General features: G+C 39.9%; 1 protein-coding gene across 42 annotated transcripts in view; it reads left to right on the forward strand.

The window, feature by feature from the left end:
* R3HCC1L (R3H domain and coiled-coil containing 1 like) overlaps nucleotides 1–21,240 on the forward strand; it is a 76,226-nt gene that overhangs the window by 38,764 nt on the left and 16,222 nt on the right. For 26 of the 42 annotated variants that reach the window (XM_042238972.1, XM_060404640.1, XM_042238973.1 and 23 more), the window contains 2 exons: nucleotides 4,893–6,709; nucleotides 19,878–20,053. In XM_042238972.1, coding sequence (XP_042094906.1) covers nucleotides 4,907–6,709; nucleotides 19,878–20,053 — 1,979 coding nt within the window. In that variant the 5' untranslated portion in view covers nucleotides 4,893–4,906. The remainder of the gene's footprint in view (nucleotides 1–4,892; nucleotides 6,710–19,877; nucleotides 20,054–21,240) is intronic. The other 16 variants (XM_060404659.1, XM_060404657.1, XM_060404663.1 and 13 more) reach the window with 1 other exon arrangement.

A 21,240-nucleotide genomic window follows, 5' to 3' on the forward strand; every position in this document is an offset into this window, starting at 1 on the left:
ATGGGCCAAAGAACTAAATAGCACAAAATAATTTAAAATTTGAAGCCTTTGATGTATGTCTATTGTGGATGACGAATAGAATCATAATTTAGAGTTTGAAGAACACTTAAAATTAATACAGGCGAATCTGCCTTACAGATAGAAATTCTTTCTCTAGTGTTAATCCATTGTCTAGGCTGTATTTAAATTATTCTAGAGGCAGAGCTCATTTGCCTGATAATAGTGGAAAATCCCATGGACGGAGGAGCCTGGTAGGCTGCAGTCCATGGGGTCGCTGAGAGTTGGACGAGACTCAGTGACTTCACTTTCACTTTTCACTTTCATGCATCAGAGAAGGAAATGGCAACCCACTCCAGTGTTTTTGCTTGGAGAATCCCAGAGACGGCGGAGCCTGGTGGGCTGCCGTCTATGGGGTCGCACAGAGTCGGACATGACTGAAGCAACTTAGCAGCAGCAGCAGTGCTGGAGAATTCTAAAAGTAGAGTTCTTTTTTATCTTGAGGTATACTTTGTTTTCTTTTAATTTTCTCCAGCTAGTTCTGGTAATTGACTTCTGGAGAAACACAGAAGCAACCAACCTTGTAGAGCAACCAACCTTGTAGAGCAACAGTCCTTCAGGTATGAAGGTAGCTGGACTGTCTCCATTTAGACCTTTTTGGGCAGAGTATACCTTTAGTTTCTTCAACCACACTTTCTGTCATATATTTTCTAGGCTCTATATTTTAGACCGTGTTTCTTTCTAAACATCCACCTCACTGTCTTTTGACTTTTATTGACTTTGTAGATGAAGTAAAAGCCTTTAGATCTTGTTTTGTGTGTGTGTGCCAGTTATACATTTTATTCTATGTTGCTTGAATTTTTTTTAACCCAAAGCAAGTCTTTGTATTTATTCATTCTTAGTCTTAATATTGTTTTCAGCACAGCATTCTCAATTATAGAAATTATATTAAATTATAATTTTATCATTTTTGGTATTTATTAATCCTGTCAATTTTGTATCAGTTGCACATTTGATAAACACTCAGTGTTTATTGTTTGCATTGAAAGTTTTGTTTAAAATGTTGAATTTTAAAAGGTATCAGTAATACAGTTCTCCATTAAATAGCCCTCTCTGAATGTGCTTCTACCTTATCATTACTTTTTGCTATGAGTCTACATACCAGTTCTTAGTCACCCGTATATCACTGGCTTACAGTTCGTCATGATGTATTTTGTCAGATGCTTTGCTCAACTGAGATTCGGTTACACTATGTCTCTGGTATCCTCTCCAGTGAAATATACTTCAGTACTTCTGGTTTTGAAAAGTAGGCATTTTCAAAAGACCCTGGCATGGTTAAATGTTGAAGTCACATTCTTCCACAAGTGGAAACATAGAAAACCCATGAAGAATGATGAGCGAGATGGTTAGGACATTAGAAGAGAAAAGGGACCGGTGGATCACTGGGCTGAAAAAGAAAATAGCCTGCGCCTTGAAAGTGGAGCTTATTCAGTGAGGAAGCATTCTGATCAGGTGAAGTGTCAGGGATCTGTACTAGAGTGAACAGGATTTGTTAGTCTTCCCCTCCTATTATCTTTTTCCTTTGAAAGGTATGTGGTAAAATATTAACAGTGGTGTGTCTGAGAATCCACCTGCAATGCAGGAGACCTGGGTTCAATCCCTGGGTTGGGAAGATCCCCTGGAGGAGGGAAAGGCTACCTACTCTAGTAGATTGGCCTGGAGAATTCCATGGACTGTACAGTCCATGGGGTTGCAAAGAGCTGGATGCAACTGAGCGACTGTCACTTTCACTTTTCTGAGTGTATATGGGTGTTTCTTTGCTACGTGTTCAGTTCATTTCAGTTCAGTCGCTCAGTCGTGTCCGACTCTTTGCGACCCCATGAATCGCAGCACGCCAGGCCTCCCTGTCCATCACCATCTCCCGGAGTTCACTCAGACTCATGTCCATTGAGTCCGTGATGCCATCCAGCCATCTCATCCTCTGTCGTCCCCTTTTCCTCCTGCCCCCAATCCCTCCCAGCATCAGAGTTTTTTCCAATGAGTCAACTCTTTGCATGAGGTGGCCAAAGTACTGGAGTTTCAGCTTTAGCATCATTCCTTCCAAAGAAATCCCAGGGTTGATCTCCTTCAGAATGGACTGGTTGGATCTCCTTGCAGTCCAAGGGACTCTCAAGAGTCTTCTCCAACACCACAGTTCAAAAGCATCAATTCTTTGGCGCTCAGCCTTCTTCACAGTCCAACTCTCACATCCATACATGACCACTGGAAAAACTATAGCCTTGACTAGACGGACCTTAGTCGGCAAAGTAATGTCTCTGATTTTCAATATGCTATCTAGGTTTGTCATAGCTTTTCTTCCAAGGAGTAAGCGTCTTTTAATTTCCTGGCTGCAGTCACCATCTGCAGTGATTTTGGAGCCCAGAAAGATAAAGTCTGACACTGTTTCCACTGTTTCCCATCTATTTCCCATGAAGTGATGGGACCGGATGCCATGATCTTCGTTTTCTGAATGTTGAGCTTTAGGCCAACTTTTTCACTCTCCTCTTTCACTTTCATCAAGAGGCTTTTTAGCTCCTCTTCACTTTCTGCCATAAGGGTGGTGTCATCTGCATATCTGAGGTTATTGATATTTTTCCCAGCAATCTTGATTCCAGCTTGTGTTTCTTCCAGCCCAGCGTTTCTCATGATGTACTCTGCATATAAGTTAAATAAGCAGGGTGACAATATACAGCCTTGACGTACTCCCTTTCCTATTTGGAACCAGTCTGTTGTTCATGTCCAGTTCTAACTGTTGCTTCCTGACCTGCATACAGATTTCTCAAGAGGCAGGTCAGGTGGTCTGGTATTCCCATCTCTTTCAGAATTTTCCACAGTTTATTGTGATCCACACAATCAAAGGCTTTGGCATAGTCAAGAAAGCAGAAATAGATGTTTTTCTGGAACTCTCTTGCTTTTTCCATGATCCAGTGGATGTTGACAATTTGATCTCTGGTTCCTCTGACTTTTCTAAAACCAGCTTGAACATCAGGGAGTTCACAGTTCACATATTGCTGAAGACTGGCTTGGAGAATTTTGAGGATTACTTTACTAGCATGTGAGATGAGTGCAATTTTGCGGTAGTTTGAGCATTCTTTTGCATTGCCTTTCTTTGGAATTGGAATGAAAACTGACCTTTTCCAGTCCTGTGGCCACTGCTGAGTTTTCCAAATTTACTGACATATTAAGTGCAGCACTTTCACAGCATCATCTTTCAGGATTTGAAACAGCTCAATTGGAATTCCATCACCTCCACTAGCTTTGTTCGTAGTGATGCTTTCTAAGGCTCACTTGACTTCACATTCCAAGATGTCTGGTTCTAGATTAGTGATCACATCATCATGACTATCTGGGTCGTGAAGATCTTTTTTGTACAGTTCTTCCGTGTATTCTTGCCGCCTCTTCTTAATATCTTCTGCTTCTGTTAGGTCCATACCATTTCTGTCCTTTATCGAGCCTATCTTTGCATGAAATGTTCCCTTGGTATCTCTGATTTTCTTGAAGAGATCTCTAGTCTTTCCCAATCTGTTGTTTTCCTCTATTTCTTTGCATTGATCGCTGAGGAAGGCTTTCTTATCTCTTCTTGCTATTCTTTGGAACTCTGCATTTAGATGCCTATATCTTTCCTTTCCTCCTCTGCTTTTCACCTCTCTTCTCTTCACAGCTATTTGTAAGGCCTCCCCAGATAGCCATTTTGCTTTTTTGCATTTCTTTTCCATGAGAATGGTCTTGATCCCTGTCTCCTGCACAATGTCACGAACCTCTGTCCATAGTTCTTCAGGCACTCTATCTGTCAGATCTAGTCCCTTAGATCTATTTCTCACTTCCACTGTATAATCATAAGAGATTTGATTTAGGTCATACCTGAATGGTCTAGCGGTTTTCCCTACTTTCTTCAATTTAAGTCTGAATTTGGTAATAAGGAGTTCATGATCTGAGCCACAGTCAGCTCCTGGTCTTGTTTTTGTTGACTGTATAGAGCTTCTCCGTCTTTGGCTGCATAGAATATAATCAGTCTGATTTCGGTGTTGACCATCTGGTGATGTCCATGTGTAGAATCTTCTCTTGTGTTGTTGGAAGAGGGTGTTTGCTATGACCAGTGCATTTTCTTGGCAAAACTCTATTAGTCTTTGCCCTGCTTCATTCCGCGTTTTCTTATTCTCTTTGCTCTGGACAGACTAGTACATACTTCACAGTATTATTTTGAGGATTAAAAGAATAACTCTGTGAAATTGTCTAGTACATTCCCCTGTATTTTGTAGATAGTAGATAAAGTTTTCTTTAACCTTTGTTAAATTTTTCCGCTTGTTAAATTCCATTGGCCAACCTTAGTAGAGGTTGTCAGGGAGTTAACCAGTGAGTTGTCTCATCATATTCCTTGACCTCCACCCTCCTTTACTGTACCCGGACCAATTTATTTGCTACTGGAAGGAAGAAAAATATATTGTAGGTCACTTGATTAAATAGTGTTATAGAATGATGACTTTCTCTTTCCCACAACCTATTTCTTTCCTAAAAATCATAGTTTACAAGCAACATCTTCTAGAAAATAGTCTGATTAGTTGTCTCTTTTTCTAGCCCACATTCAGGCTACTCTTATTCATATGTTACTCTTAAAATCAGCAAGATAGAGGAAAGAGGCTATAAAGATAAAATCCATGGGTTCATGAGTTATTTTGGAATTTACTTTCCTTAGTTGCTTGCCTGATTGCATTAATTAGTTTATGGCAGATTTTACTTGCTTTGAACTTGAGAGTTTCTATAGGATGGATTAGTAGGCCCCATCTTTAAAATCTCTCGGTTCAATACATTGTAATTAGTTTTTGGTAATTGAGTCATTTTGTCTCTTTCTTTTGCAGATTGAGGTGGTGCCATGCAGCAAGAAGCAGAGAGATGCAGAGTTCGAGCCAGGAGGCCTGACATGGCACTTTATGTTCCCAAAGCTCGAAGGGGCATAGTACTACTCAGATCAGGTGATGAGGGAAAAAGCTGTGATCCACCGGACTCCGTGGTGAAAGAACAAAGGGAAGATTCTCTCTCCCAAAAGGAGATCTTTCGAGACAAATGCGAGACTCCAAGACTGAGTACTAATCCTGATAAAAAGGAGCACAGTCGTAGAGAAGGAAAGAAATCTTCAACGAAATTTAAAAAAGATACATGCCTTCAAGAAAGAAAGAAAGATAGGGTTTGTACTAAGAGGGCAACTGCAGAATCCAAAGAAGTATTGTCCCAAGGACATCAACAAAGAGTCTTGAATACTGGGGTTGTACCTAGCATACCTTTACAAAGACATTTTAAACCAAAGAAGGTAGGCTGTTCGGAGGTTGAAACCAGAGACTTGAGAGAACACGATGGGTTGCTTCTCTCCCAGTCTTGTTCAGAAATCAGTAAGGCTCTGGTTCCAGACAAGCCATCCAGAAACGTGGAAGTCTCTGATACCAAGAGAAATGAACTAAATGGGGAAATATTTGAAGATAGAAATTTGGAAAACAGAATGGAAACTGATGCCGAGATTATGAAGATACTACCCCAGTTTCCTGGAGATTTTAATTCTGTGGTGAAACCTGAGAGTGTGATCTCACCAGTAAAACGAAACTCTGATTCTGGGATTGTACAACAGGGCATGCAAACATTAGGTGGAATGCTAAAGCACAGCCATGGCGCCCTCACTACTGATTCTGTTCCTGGAAGTTCAGATGGTATCATTGGTCAGGCTTACGTGGACTTGGATGCTGAGAATGTTGGTGATACAGCCAACAGGACAGATTGCATAGCGAGTCAGAAAGGTATGGATTCCATTCCTGAGACTGTGGGTCACCTCTCTCATCAAATGACTATGGGCAGCAAATTAGAGAGTGCAAATGACATTTCTCATCCAAAAACGATTAGAGAGTGTGAAGAGAATGACAACACTGCTGATGAGTTATGTGTAAAGCACGAATCTTCTGACACAGCTGCCCTTGCTCATGAAACATATACAGATAATGAGTCCGAGAGTATATGTGACATTACCAATAAGACATGTGCAGTGGACATTACAGATACCATATCTGATCAAATATCTGTAGGCATCCCTTGTGTAGTTGCAGTTAAAGTAGCTGATGAGGCTTGTAGCAACACAGGGAGTTTCTCAGACTGTTTAGAAATGAATGCAGATACAGCCCTTCATGCAGCTAAAAGTGGGAATGACACTGAAAATTTCAGTAACCTGACTGCTTGCTCAGCTATCTATGCTGAGAGTATTTCATCTAGTTTCACAGAGTCAACAGGAAAGTTGATAGAGAGCTTGTCCGATTGTGCTTCCTCCTTACCTATAAAGAAGATAACTGATAGTAATTGTAACACTTTTTTGGACTCTGAATTCAGTATGTTAAATGGGACAAACGTATTTTCAGATAGTGCCTTGGGCAGTGACCTTGATGGTACTGGTGATATAACAGAGGCATTGCATGAACTTAAGACTGCTGAAGAGTTCAAAACAAAAGAAGATGGCGACTCAGAGAATGTGGAATTTGGTGTATCCTTTCCTGATATAGAATCAGTATCTAAGGAAACATCCGTGGAGCCTAAAGCAACGGATATATCTCACACAGAAAGAAGTGCTGCTACTGAGGAGAGCTGGGAGTCTATGTTCAATGATGATGGTGAGTGCCTGGACCCACGTCTTCTAGAAGAGGTATGTTTTAGTAGAAATTGCTTGCCACTTAGGTAGTTTATCAATTCATAGAACCTAGGATTTGGGGAATAACTTTAGCAGGTGTTTTTGTACAGTCACACATTCACTCATATTATATCCAATGTAACAGTTCCTGCAACAAACTAATAGGATTGTAGATTGCAAAAAGAACAGTCTGATCTTTAAGAAACGAAACGTCTCCTGGTAAACTATATCTCTAATAGCAGAATCCTGAGAGATCTTACTGAATAGGTTAAAGATGAGTTTAATGGCTTCTGGCTAACTGTTGAGAAAATACAGAGGGAAACTTCTTTGAAAAGGCTTTTCTGTGTTGACAAGATGTATTTTACACCAGCCTATTTGAAGAGAAGAATAATTTATTATTTATACTTATTTTATTCCAACAGATGTTGGAATGTTGTTAGACACTCTAGAGGGAAGGAAGGGTGTGATAAAGGAATGTATGGTGGTTTTTTAAGAAGTTTGTGCTGAGTTAAAGAATGAGTGATTGTTGAATACATACAGAAAACATGCTGGCTAGGTAGAGTTCATAAATACAAAATGTTGGCTTTGAAGGCATTGTAGAAATTATTTAGTTCAGTCTTTTCATTTTCTTGATTTAGACATTCCCTCTCTATCCAGCATTTAAATTCCTTACCATGAATAAGAATAGTTGGTTTTGAATAGTAGAATCATTTCCTCTTTCATTCCTTATAGTGAGTTCGTATAACCTTTGCCTAGAAGGGGAAAAAGTCATTTCCCTATAAAATCTCCAGTTTTATACATGGGGGAATTGAAGGTTAATGGTTGTATTTTTAAGAAAGGCAGATTCAGAATTTCAGTCTCCTGTCTTAATCCTGTATTTATGTTCTTTCTACCAGACCGCTTCCTCACATGTAAGATGGTTTTGTATGAGTGACTCCACAGAGCGTTTTAAATGCCAAGTGATGAGTCTTTTGTTTCCGATAGTTGAACCAGAAGTACAGAAAAATGTTTACAAGCCCGTATAAAGAGGCACGTGAGACTGAAGAGGGCAACCCATTGGGCAGAATTGAGTTTCCTGTATCAAGCACTTCCTCCTTGCTCTTGGGAGGTGTTTGCATGCACATTTGTACAAATTAGTACTTACTACTGTGATGTCAGGAAACAGTAGATCTTAAACATTTCTTAGAAAGAATATAGAGCAGAAAGGCATCTACATATTAATGTTCATGAACCCTTTGAAATTGCATGCAAAATTTTGTGTGTGAGTGCAGTCTTTCATAACTTTCATCAGATTCTCCAGGGTGATCGTTTCCAAAGTATGGTCCCTGGACCAGCAGCATAAGCATCACTAGGGAACTTACTAGAAATGCAAACTCTGCAGTGAGATTCACATGCACATCAAGTGATAACCACTGTTCACAGGCAACATGCAAGCTTAAATTACATCAAGATGTGAGTGTGGTAACATGAGAGGGCCGTCAGCTCATAATGAAAAAGAAAAACACTGTTCAGCAGAGATTTTAGAACCAAATCAGGTTAAAATATACTAATAATATGGTGAGTTAGGTGATTATAAAGAAATTATTAAGGACCCAAGCATTGGCAGAAGGCCTTAGTCTTGGGAAGGAAGCAGTGTTCTTAGTTGGCAAAGGAACTGCTTAAGGAGACGAAAGACCACAGGTGTGCGTAGGTGAGAACAAAACAAAGCTTCTTACAAAAGGAGGGCATAGGACACAGAGCCTTTTTATACATGGTAGGACTCCGTAATATTTATTGAATGAATGTGAGTCAGTAGGGCAGAGTTGCTCTGCCTTTCTAGGTAGCCTCCAGGAGCTTTCAAACGTCACAGCTGCTGGAACTTTGAGTCTGTGTGGTAGCTTAGGGCTATGGCTTCTGTGCTGGGAGGAGGGAGGTTCAGGTGTGCAACTCGGTTGTTAGATCTTAACGCTGTTTAGGTGAGAAAGAATTTAGGCAGCCAAGTCTCCAGAGGGGCATAGTAATATTGCCAAAGAAAACACTGGCTTGAACTAAAGTTGGGAACAGCTAGAAAACAGAGCTGGTGGAGTTTTAAGCTGAAGATAGCCAGTGCCTGGGTATTGTGTTTGGGTATCTTTTGAGGTGCTTGGTAACATTTGGGATCTATGTTGAGGCATGAAGATAGATGAGAGCAGGAAAGAAGTTGGATCGAGAGTGCAAGTAGTAGATCCAGCTGCCAGCTGTTGTCTCCTGTGCTTTGGGTTTTAAAATATGTAATAATGATAATGTTATTAAAAGATGTCACAAATCCAAGAAAATTAATAGCCTTTTGATAACTATTACTCCTAATTTATTATTTACATTGTTCCAAATGTACTTCATTAAAGTAAGTGTCTGCTTACCTTGAAAACTTTCCAACCAAAGAGTTTTGGCTCTTTCCCCACCTGGCCTGTTTCTTTGATGACAATGGCTAGCCACAGAGGTATGCCTCATGCTTCTGGTAGGCAGGGAAGTATGCTCTAGAGCAGGGTGTGGTCATCATTGGCATGTGAAGCACTTTCCTGACCTTTTGAACTTCTAAATCTGCCTGAGTCATTAGCTCCCAGAACTGCAGCTCTTGATGAGTCTCTAAAGATTACATGATCTCCTAAAGCCCTGGTATGGGATACCCAGAAATTGAGATTTTTAACTGATAAAGAAAAGGGTATTGGCATGACTTCTTTTAACCTTTAAGATCTTGGTACCAGAACATAGGAATTATTGTCTAGATAAAACTTCCTTTTCTGTCTCCTGTATCAATCAGCAGACTTACTAGTAGGAGGGCTAGTGAGATGTCAGCAGCATAACACTGATATTGCTAGATGCTGGCACCTGGTCCCTTCAGTGGCCATTTCTGGTTTTGAGGTATGTTTTTAGATAGGGGTAAATATTTAGGTAGGAGTTTTCTTTTGTTATATACAGTTACTAACAATGTATAACCATGGAAAAGAGAAAAGGAATACCATTCATTTCCAAATCATCTTTTCTGTGTGTGCCTACTCATGTTCATGTTTCATCAGTGGTATCTTTCCATCTAGTCGTTCCAGTCATGCTGGGAAGATGAGGGAATCCAGAGATGTCTCCCTACTTTCTCAGTCTTCCTCTTAACTATAAGTTTAATCTACTAGTGTTTTCCCTGTTCAGTGGGTTTGGATAGCATCTTCCCAAGAATGCCAGCATCAGTTTGCTATATTAACCTTTCTGTACTGTCTGAATAGGATCCAGGTCCCTGTTGGTTTACTGTATTGATGGTCCCTGCCAATATTTATGTGCCACATATTACTATTCGTTAGAAGCAACTAGAGCTCTCACATTTGTCCTCTGGCACTGGGATCAGTAAGTGTTCATCTGACATGCCTCATTATTGTAGCTTTCTTTCTTATTTCCTTTTGTTCTTCTCCTTTTCTGTATTCTTATTCACTTTCACCCTTTCTTCTCTCTTACTATGCCTTAATCCAAGGCTATAGCCATGGCTTTCTCTCACTGATGATTATCAGTGATATTGAAATGTGCTGATGCCTATTCTAGAGAAACCTTTAGGTGGCACCTTGAATGCCATTCTGCCTATTCTGTGTTATACATTTTATGAGGTCAAAGTTTGCATTTCTAGCCCTGGTTTCTTGATAAGGTCAGTGGAGGCATAGCCCTAGATATATTATATAATTTTATTTGCAGGTTGAGAACACTACTGAAGACATTACTACTCTTAATGTGTAAAATGTTAAAAAGTTTAAAAGTCTAAATTTATCCTTCTACTGTTGTAAAGGATTTATGCCCAAAGCAGTATAGAAAAGGGATGGAAGCCATAACTTATGCTGTATATTATACACTGTAGTTTTATTATCTTTTTAGGGAACTCTTTTAGTATGTGTTTGGACTTTAGGTCATGAGAAATTTTACAAAGTGTTTGAAAATACTTTAAAAATAGTGTTATTTCCATGTTTGCCAAATACGGGAAGTTAAATGAGTAAAACATTTTAATTCTAGCTTTTGATTTGTTTGCTTACCCTTTGGAATTTTATTTTATACCTATCAAAAGAGCTTCTTTAGGCTTACTTATTAAAGGAGGGGTCTCAGGTGGTGCAGTAGTAAAGAATCTGCCTCCTAATGCAGGAGATGCGTGAGATGCAAGTTCGATCGCTGGAAGATCCCCTGGAGTAGGAAATGGCGACCCACTCCAGTATTCTTGCCTGGGAAATCCCATGGACGAGGGAACCTGGTGGGCTACAGTCCATGGGGTTACAAAGAGTCAGATATGACTGAGCACAGCGTAGTAGCACACAGACTTAGACGCGAGTTTTATCGTGTATTGTATCTTACAATATCTTGTAGGTGAAATGTAGATGAAATAAATTGGTTAGTTTCCTAAAACTTTGTGTTATCGCCCAGCTCTTTCTAATAATTTCTTGACTCAGTCATTGATATTGATGCCTTTCCATCCTCTTATCACTTTCTGTGCCAACAAGAACTTTGATGATACAGCATTTCTTATAAGAACACACAAAAAAAGCAAAAATCATTCTTGCTGGATTCTTCAGCCATCTTTACATTTACATAGAAGTATTCTTATATTGAGATTTTCTTCCATACTGCTGGACCAGTGTGAAATGCCTGCAAATTTTGGTACTGGTGCTTTTGGGTCTCATGCGTATGCAGGCAAGCAATAACAATATGTATGATGATTAAGATGCATACTGATATTGGAGATGTTAAAATGTGTACCTTAGAATTGATGAAATATATATATCCAGCTTCTAAGTGTAATGATTCAGTAGTATAAGCAGTGGAGAAACCATCAAAATGGGGTCAATGGGAAAAGCTTCAAGAGGAGATAAAGATTGAAGCTGGGTCTTAGAAGAAGGATCAGAAGCAGACAAGGCATTCCAGGCTGTGAGAGCAGCTTATAAAAAAATATGGAATGTTCCCAGATTTAGGTCCTGAATTTGTCACTATCAGAAGTTTAGATGATCTATTGAGAAATTTTGTTGTTGTTGTCTTCCTTTTATAATTTGTTGAATTGTTTGCATGATTTATATAACCAGAACATTTAAAGTCTACTGGTAAGGGGAGGAAAAAAGTGTCATTTTACCCCAAATTTCAAAATGCCATCCAAAATCATTTAAAAAATATATGTTGCATAAATCAAATTCTTATTGATGAGGGCTCCCTGTAAAATCAGTCTCGATAAGCAGGCATTTGGACAAAGTAATTAATTTGAGGCATGTGCCTCAAGTATTCATTCCACAAGTATTTTTTGAATGCCTAGTTTGTGCAAGTTAATGTGTGCAGTGGGAGTATATAGGGGTGAATATGACATGCCCCTTGTAGTTGTATTATAGAATCAGAATATTGATGAGGAAGCTGAAACTCCAGCTTTACTCCCTGCATTAACTTGTTAAGGCTGCCAGAGCACAGAACCCTAGACTGGCTGTGACAAGTTCAGTTCAGTCGCTCAGTCCTGTCTGACTCTTTGCGACCCCGTGAACAGCGGTACACCAGGCCTCCCTGTCCATCACCAACTCTCAGAGTCCACCCAGACCCATGTCCATTGTGTCAGTGATGCCATCCAACCATTCATCCTCTGTTGTCCCCTTCTGCTCCTGCCCTCAATCTCTCCCAGCATCAGGGTCTTTTCAAATGAGTCAGCTCTCCGCATCAGGTGGCCAAAGTATTGGTTTCAGCTTCAACATCAGTCCCTCCAATGAACACCCAGAACTGATCTCCCTTAGGATGGACTGGTTGGATCTCCTCCAAGTCCAAGGGACTCTCAAGAGTCTTCTCCAACACCACAGTTCAAAAGCATCAATTCTTCGGCGCTCAGCTTTCTTTACAGTCCAACTCTCACATCCATACATGACTACTGGAAAAACCACAGCCTTGGCTAGATGGACCTTTGCTGACAAAGTGATGTCTCTGCTTTTTAATATGCTGTCTAGGTTGGTCATAACTTTCCTTCTAAGGAGTAAGCGTCTTTTAATTTCATGGCTGCAGTTCCATCTGCAGTGATTTTGGAGCCCCCCAAAATAAAGTCAGCCACTGTTTCCCCATCTATTTGCTATGAAATGATGAGACTGGATGCCATGATCTTCATTTTCTGAATGTTGAGCTTTAAGCCAACTTTTTCACTCTCCTCTTTCACTTTCTTCAAGAGGCTCTTTAGTTCTTCTTCACTTTCTGCCATAAGGGTGGTGTCATCTGCATATCTGAGGTTATTGATATTTCTCTCGGCAATCTTGATTCCAGCTTGTGCTTCCTCCAGCCCAGCATTTCTCATGATGTACTCTGCATAGAAGTTAAATAAGCAGGGTGACAATATACAGTCCTTGATGTACTCCTTTTCCTATTTGGAACCAGTCTGTTGTTCCATGCCCAGTTCTGACTGTTGCTTCCTGACCTGCATACCTGTTTCTCAAGAGGCAGGTCAGGTGGTCTGGTTATTCCATCTCTTTCAGAATTTTCCACAGTTTATTATGATCCACATAGTCAAAGGCTTTGGCATAGTCAAGAAAGCAGAAATAGATGTTTTTCTGGAACTCTCTTGCTTTTTCAATGATCCAGCAGATGTTGGCAATTTGATCTGTGGTTCCTCTGCCTTTCCTAAAACCAGCTTGAACATCTGCAAGTTCACGGTTCACGTATTGCTGAAGCCTGGCTTGGAGAATTTTCAGCATTACTTCACTAGCATGTGAGATGAGTGCAATTGTGTGGTAGTTTGAGCATTCTTTGAGATTGCCTTTCTTTGGGATTGAAATGAAAACTGACCTTTTCCAGTCCTGTGGCCACTGCTGAGTTTTCCAAATTTGCTGACATATTGAGTGCAGCACTTTCACAGCATCGTCTTTTAGAATTTGAAATAGCTCAACTGGAATTCCATCACTTCCACCAGCTTTGTTTGTAGTGATGCTTCCTAAGGCCCACTTGACTTCACATTCCAGGATGTCCAGCTCTAGGTGAGTAGAAGTGATCATACCTTTGTGATTATCTGGGTCGTGAAGATCTTTTTTGTACAATTCTTCTGTGTATTCTTGCCACCTCTTCTTAATATCTTCTACTTCTGTTAGGTCCCTACCATTTCTGTCCTTTATTGAGCCCATCTTTGCGTGAAATGTTCCCTTGGTATCTCTAATTTTCTTGAAGAGATCTCTAGTCTTTCCCAATCTGTTGTTTTCCTCTATTTCTTTGCATTGATTGCTGAGGAAGGCTTTCTTATCTCTCCTTGCTGTTCTTTGGAACTCTGCATTCAAATGGATATATCTTTCCTTCTCTCCTTTGCTTTTCTCTTCTCTTCTTTTCACAGCTATTTGTAAGGCCTCCTCAGACAGCCATTTTTCTTTTTTGCATTTCTTTTTCTTGAGGAAGGTCTTACTCCCTGTTTCCTGTATGATGTCACAAACCTCCGTGCATAGTTCATCAGATACTCTGTCTATCAGATTTAGTCCCTTAAATCTATTTCTTACTTCCACTGTATAGTCATAAGGGATTTGATTTAGGTCATACCTGAATAGTCTAGTGGTTTTCCCCACTTTCTTCAATATAAGTCTGAATTTGGCAATAAGGAGTTCATGATCTGAGCCACAGTCCGCTCCTGGTCTTGTTTTTGCTGACTGTATAGAGCTTCTCCATCTTTGGCTGCAAAGGATATAATCAGTCTGATTTCAGTGTTGACCATCTGGTGATGTCCATGTGTAGAGTCTTCTACTGTGTTGTTCGAAGAGAGTGTTTGCTATGACCAGTCTGTTCTTTGGCAGAACTCTGTTAACCTTTGCCCTGCTTCATTCTGTACTCCAAGGCCAAATTTGCCTGTTACTCCAGGTGTTTCTTGACTTCCTACTGTTGCATTCCAGTCCCCTATAATGAAAAGGACATCTTTTTGGATGTTAGTTCTAGCAGGTCTTGTGGGTCTTCATAGAACCGTTCAACTTCAGCTTCTTTAGCGTTACTGGTCAGGACATAAACTTGGATTACCATGATGTTGAATGGTTTGCCTTGGAGACAAACAGATCATTCTGTCATTTTTGAGATTGCATCCAAGTACTGCATTTTGGACTCCTGTTTACTATGATGGCTATTCCATTTCTTCCTAAGGATTCCTGCCCACAGTAGTAGAGTTAAATTCTGAGTTAAATTCAAATGACCATTCTATCTACTACTGTAGATGGACTACAGTCCATCTTAGTTTGCTGATTCCTAGAATGTTGATGTTCACTCTTGCCATCTCCTGTTTGACCACTTCCAATTTGCCTTGATTCATGGACCTAACATTCCAGGTTCCTATGCAATATTGCTCTTTACAGCAATAGACAACTAGCCAATCATACGGACCACAGCCTTGTCTAACTCAATGAAACTAAGCCATGCCGTGTGGGGGCCACCCAAGATGGATGGGTCATGGTGGAGAGGTCTGACAGAATGTGGTCCACTGGAAAAGGGAATGGCAAACCACTTCAGTATTCTTGCCTTGAGAACCCCATGAACAGTATGAAAAGGCAAAAAGATAGGACACTGAGAGATCCACTACCCAGGTCAGTAGGTGCCCAATATGCTACTGTGGAGATCAGTAGAGAAATAACTCCAGAAAGAATGAAGGGATGGAGCCAAAGCAAAAGAACACCCGGTTGTGGCTGTGACACAGTACCACAGAAATTTGTTCTCTCACAATTCTAGAGGCTAGAAGTCCAAGATCAAGGTGTCAGCAAGGGTTGGATTCTTCTGAGGCCTCTCCTTGGTTTGTAAATGGCTGTGTTTACATGATCTTCCCTCTGTGTCCAAATTTCCTTTTATAAGGGCGTCACTCAGATTAGGATCTACCTTATTTTAACTTAATACCATTTTAACTTATAAAATGGCATTTAGAGACCTTATAACTGATCCCTAAATACGGTTATGTTCTGAGGTGTTAGGGTTTATGATTTGAACTCATGAACTTTGGGAGGACACCGTGAAGCCCGTAGCACTCTCTGAAATCCTCGCGTTACTCACTGTGGCCACACCAAACTGCTTAGTGAATGCTACGCTCCTTGCATGCCTTTGCACACTTCTGTCTACGATACTTTTCTCTGTATAATTTCTTTACTTGGGTAGTGAACAAGAGTAAGCAAAGTTCATTCTCCTCTACCCACGGGTAATACATTCTTCATTCTTATAACTTTATTACATGTTAAAATTCTTTGTTCAGTTTCTTTTTCTAATGTGATGGTAAACATACATTAAATGTTTGTTGGATAGGTGGTTAGGTAGTGAGGTTAAAGCTAGAGGAAGAGATAGGTCTAATTAATATTAGGTGTTACACAGTGAGTACTATAAAAGTAGTGCACATGATGGGACTTCCCTGATGGTGATGGTCTAGTGATGAAGGGGGCACAGGTTTAATCCCTGGTCAGGAAGCTAAGCTCCCACATGCCACATGGCACAGCAAAAAAAAAATAGTGCCGATGAGGTAAATGCTATAGAAGTATAGTGGAAGAGTCAGATTATACGTGTGATCAAAAATAATGTGATCAAATCAACAGGCAGAAAGAAGCAACATGTGTTTAGGCATATTGTTATTCAGTCACTCAGCCATGTCCAATTCTTTGCAACCCCATGGACTGCAGCATGCCAGGCTTCCTTGTCCTTTACCATCTCCTGGAGCTTGCTCAAACTCAGGTCTGTTGAGTCAGTGATGCCATCCAGCCATCTCATCCTCTGTCATCCCCTTCTGCCTTCAGTCTTTCCCAGCATCAGGGTCTTTTCCAGTGAGGCAGTTCTTCACATCAGGTGGCCAGAGTATTGGAGCTTTAGCTTCAGTATCAGTCCTTCTAGTGAACATTCAGGGTTGATTTCCTTTAGGGTTGACTGTTGGATCTTGCAATCCAAAGGACTCTCAAGAGTCTTCTCCAACACCACAATTCAAAAGCATCAATTCTTTGGCACTTAGCCTTCTTTATGGTCCAGCTCTCACATCCATACATGACTACTGGGAAAACAATAGCTCTGACTATAGGACCTTTGTTGGGAAAGCAGTGTCTCTCCTCTTTAGTGTGCCATCTAGGTTTGTCATGGCTTTTCTTCCAAGGAGCAAGCATCTTTTAATTTCATGGCTGCAGTCACCATCTGCAGCAATTTTGGAGCCCAAGAAAGTAAAATCTGTCACTGTTTCCATTGTTTCCCCTCTCTTTGCCATGAAGTGATGGGACCGGATGCCATGATCTTCGTTTTTTGAATGCTGAGTTTGAAGCCAGCCTTTTCACTCTCCTCTTTCACTTTCATCAAGAGGCTCTTTAGTTCCTCTTTTCTTTCTGCCATAAGGGTGGTGTCATCTGCATATCTGAGGTTATTGATATTTCTCCTGACAATCTTGATTCTGGCTTGTGCTTCATTCAGCCTGGCATTTCGCATGATGTACTCTGCATATAAGTTCATAAGCCGGGTGACAATATACAGCCTTGACATACTCCTTTCCCGATTTTGAACCACTGTGTTGTTCCATGGCTGGTTCTAACTGTTGCTCCTTGACCTGCATCCAGGTTTCTCAGGAGGCAGGTAAGGTGGTCTGGTATTCCCCTCTCTTTAAGAATTTCCACAGTTTGTTATGATTCACACAGTAAAAAGCTTTAGCGTAGTCAATGAAGCAGAAATAGGTGTTTTTATGGAATTCTCTTGCTTTTTCTGTGATCCAGAGGATGTTGGCAATTTGATCTCTGGTTCCTCTGCCTTTTGTAAATCCAGCTTGAACATCTGGAAGTTCTTGGTTCACATACTGTTGAAGCCTAGCTTGGAGAATTTTGAGCATTACTTTGCTAGCGTGTGAAATGAGTACAGTTGTGCACTCATAGGCATATGTTTATGCTTGTTTAGGCATAGTATTACTTTTTGGTTGGAATGTAGCATATTTTAAGGGATGACATGACATGAAGCTAGAAAGGTTTTATATATATATATATATATATATATATATATATATATATATACACACACACACACACACACACGCACACTATTACAGATGTTTTCAATTACCACAAACTAGAAGGAAATGGCAACCCACTCCAGTGTTCTTGCCTGGAGAATCCCAGGGACAGGGGAGCCTGGTGGGCTGCCGTCTGTGGGGTCACACAGAGTCGGACACAACTGAAGTGACTTAGCAGCAGCAGCAGCAGCAGTGTCTTAACACAGATGTATTGCTTTACAGTTCTTGAGGTCAAAAGTCCAAAATGGGTCTCACTGGACTAAAATTAGGATATTGGTAGGATTGTGTTCCTTTCTTGAGACTAGAGTAGAATCCGCTTTCTTGCCTTTTTCAGCTTCTCTTAGATACTGCTGCCCTCCTTCCTTGGCCTGAGGCCCAGTTGTGTCTGCAAACTGATCCTCAAATTCATATGGAAATGCAAGGGACTCAGAATAGGCAAAATGATTTTGAAAATGATGAAAGTAGAAAGACTCAAGCCTCCTAATTTCAGAACTTATGAAACTATGGTAATCAAGACAGTGTGGCATTAGCATAAGGGTGGTTTTGCAAGTAATTGCAGGCTCCCCTCCTTTCTAGAGCCCCCTTTCTGGGGCTCTGAGTTATTCTAAACTGTCAACTCTAGGCTTTTAAGAACTTGTTAAACATTTAGCTTATATCTTCTTGCCCACTTGTTTGGTGGCCACTTCTTCTCATGATCTACCAGAGGGAAAAAAGTTTAGGTATTCTCTGTCTCTGGGGGGAACATGTCATCCTGTGGATTTCAGTTTCCTTGCATACTCAGTCAGCTCTATGCTAGACTCAAGAAAAGCCATGATATGTATAGATTGTTTGGTCTTTCCTCATTGTTACGGTGTGAGGGATATTTTCTTCCCTCTGCCTATTTTCTGCCTGTATCCTAAGCAGGGTGGAAATAACATGGTACTTGGCCTATAATAAATTCAGGCAAGAATACTGGAGTGGGTTGCCATGCCCTCCTCTAGGAGATCTTCCCAACCCAGGGATCAAACCCAGGTCTCCTGAATTGTAGGTGGATTCTTTACTGTCTGAGCCCCCAGGGAAGCCCAGTAGATTCAACACCTCATTAAAATTTGTTTAAATTGAGTTGAATTCATACTTAGATGCTAAGTAGTGTGCTAAGTACTTACTGCATCATCTCATTTAGTCTGCACCCCTACTCGTAAGGTGTTGGTGCCATTATTATATCCTTTTTTTAAGATGTAAAACTGAAGCTTAGTGGAGAAAAGCAACTAGAGACACAGCAATAGATAAACATTTTCATCGATTTTACCTAAATCACCTTTTTCCTTTCCTGCCTCCCAAATAAAATTTTTAAATCCATTTTTCACTTCTCTAAGGAAAGGAGATGCATCCTTGGCATTGCAGATTCTTATTTTCTCATTTGATGGGAAAGGAGGCACCGTATGAAAGAAAGAATGCTTGAAGGCCTCTAGTTGGACTTGTGATTAACAGAACACTCTTTTGAGCCTGAAGGTTCTGGGTGTTGAGCACCAGTGTCTAGGTGAATGACAGAATGACTGTCATGGTTACTTTGCTGCCGCCTTTCATTTTTCCCTTTCCATTCTCCTGCTTCCAGTGTGAAATAGTAAACAGCATTCAGGTTTTAATCATAGAGTAAAATTCTAAGTATTCTTCATCACGGTTGCTTTATTAACCTGTGTGGGAACCCCTTTAGGTAGCCCTAACGCTGGGGAACTGTAATTGCCTGTGCTATTTAATGTTTATCATAACGACTCTCTTTGTAAGCTATCATCAACAATATGTAGATTAGCAAAGTGTTTTCATTTTTAAACATTTTGTTTTGTTTTTGCTCACTTTCAAAAACGGAACTATTGGTCTACTCAATAAGCTCAAGTAAAACGTTATTAATTCATCTCTTGAACTATTTTCTGCAATTCAGTTTCTAAGATGTGTTGTTTCTAACTCACTGCATTAATCATTCTACATTTTCTCACACCTTGTTGATAGATGCAAGCTAAGTTTCATTCATTGCTTGTCTTTTCTGGAATTTCAGCATTTTTTCAAATATTCCACATGTATAATATAAACTGGGTGATATGACTGTGTTTGGAACAGAGACAAATGGTAAAGGTTAAGGAATAGGAACATGGAGATAAAAGGGAGAATTGTTTATATATGGGAGGATATTTTATAATGCTCTGGCTTGGTATAACAGTCACATGTATGCTTCCTCCTCTCTAGTTGTCAGGGAATATGAAGAACAAAGAAAGTATCCAAGAACCTAGATTTGATTATTACAACCATGAAGTTCCTGATATTGACCTCAGTGATTGTGAATTCCCACATGTCATTGAAATTTATGACTTCCCCCAAGAATTTCGTACTGAAGATCTCCTACGGATTTTCTGCACTTATCAGTAAGTATTTGCAATTGATGGGGGATGTTAGGAAAGGTGGGATGAAATTTTCTTAAAATGTCTTCTGAAAAATCACCTCTTTTGCTTTCCTATTCCCTGTCATTTACTTTAGCATCAAGTTTCTTTATTGTGTTTTCCAAGCCCATTGGAAGTCTGTATCAAACCAGTCTTCTTCTAAGTTCCTTTAAAAAATGCTAAAGTCTTTCTAGATCCCAGTTTAGCATTTAAGAAGACTATCATCAATAATGACTTTTGAGTCTGTCTCCACGGTGCATTTAGTCCATTTATATTTATCGTAATTATTGATATATTTGGATGTATTGCCTGCCATCTTTTTGTGTGTGTTTACTTGTCCCATCTTTTTCTCTTCTATCTTGCCTTCTTTTGGATTGATGAGGTATTTTTTTCTCACTCCATATTTTTGGGGAATGACACTGTTTCTGTTATTTGGTGATTACTTTAGAAATTATAAAATGCATGCTTAATTTACCAATGACTAAGGTTAATACTTTTACACTGTTTCTAAACACCTGAAGGGTTTTAAACTCCATTCCCCAATTCCATCCCAGTGTCTCCCCAACCTCCAGCTAATATACTACTGAGATTTAGTAGTTTGCGTCTTTTTGATTTAGTTTTTTTCTTTTTAAACTCCATTTGATGTTACATTTTTTTATATAGTCAGCATTCAGATTCATCTGCTTTCTGTATTCTTATTGTGTCTCATATCTTTCATTTGAAATCTTTTTCCTCCTGCATGGAACAGGTTCTTTAGAATTTAATTAATAACAGTCTGCTGGTAACACACTCAGTTGGATTTTGTTGTCATTGTCGCTCTTGTTTCTTAATGGCTTTATTTCAGCTTCATTCTTGAAAGACATTTTTGCTGGGTATAGAAGCCTAGGTTGACAGTTATTTTTCTCGGGGACTTGAAGCTTTTATTCTGCTTTCTCCTGGCTTTCTTAGGGCAGGCTGAGAAGCCCATTGCATGTCTGACTGTTGGTTCTGAGTATAATCTGTCTGTTCTCTTTGGGTGCTCTTAATGTTCTCTGCCTTTGGTACTGCACATTTTCAGTATGAGGTGACTTTGTGTTTCTTTTGTAATCATTATTGAGATTATTTGGGCTTCCTAAATAGTTTTCATTGGTTTTGGAGAACTCCAGACATTATTTCTTCAAATATTGCCTCTG

This window comes from Ovis aries, chromosome 22, assembly GCF_016772045.2.
Source record: "Ovis aries strain OAR_USU_Benz2616 breed Rambouillet chromosome 22, ARS-UI_Ramb_v3.0, whole genome shotgun sequence".
Classification (NCBI taxonomy): Eukaryota; Metazoa; Chordata; class Mammalia; order Artiodactyla; family Bovidae; genus Ovis; species Ovis aries.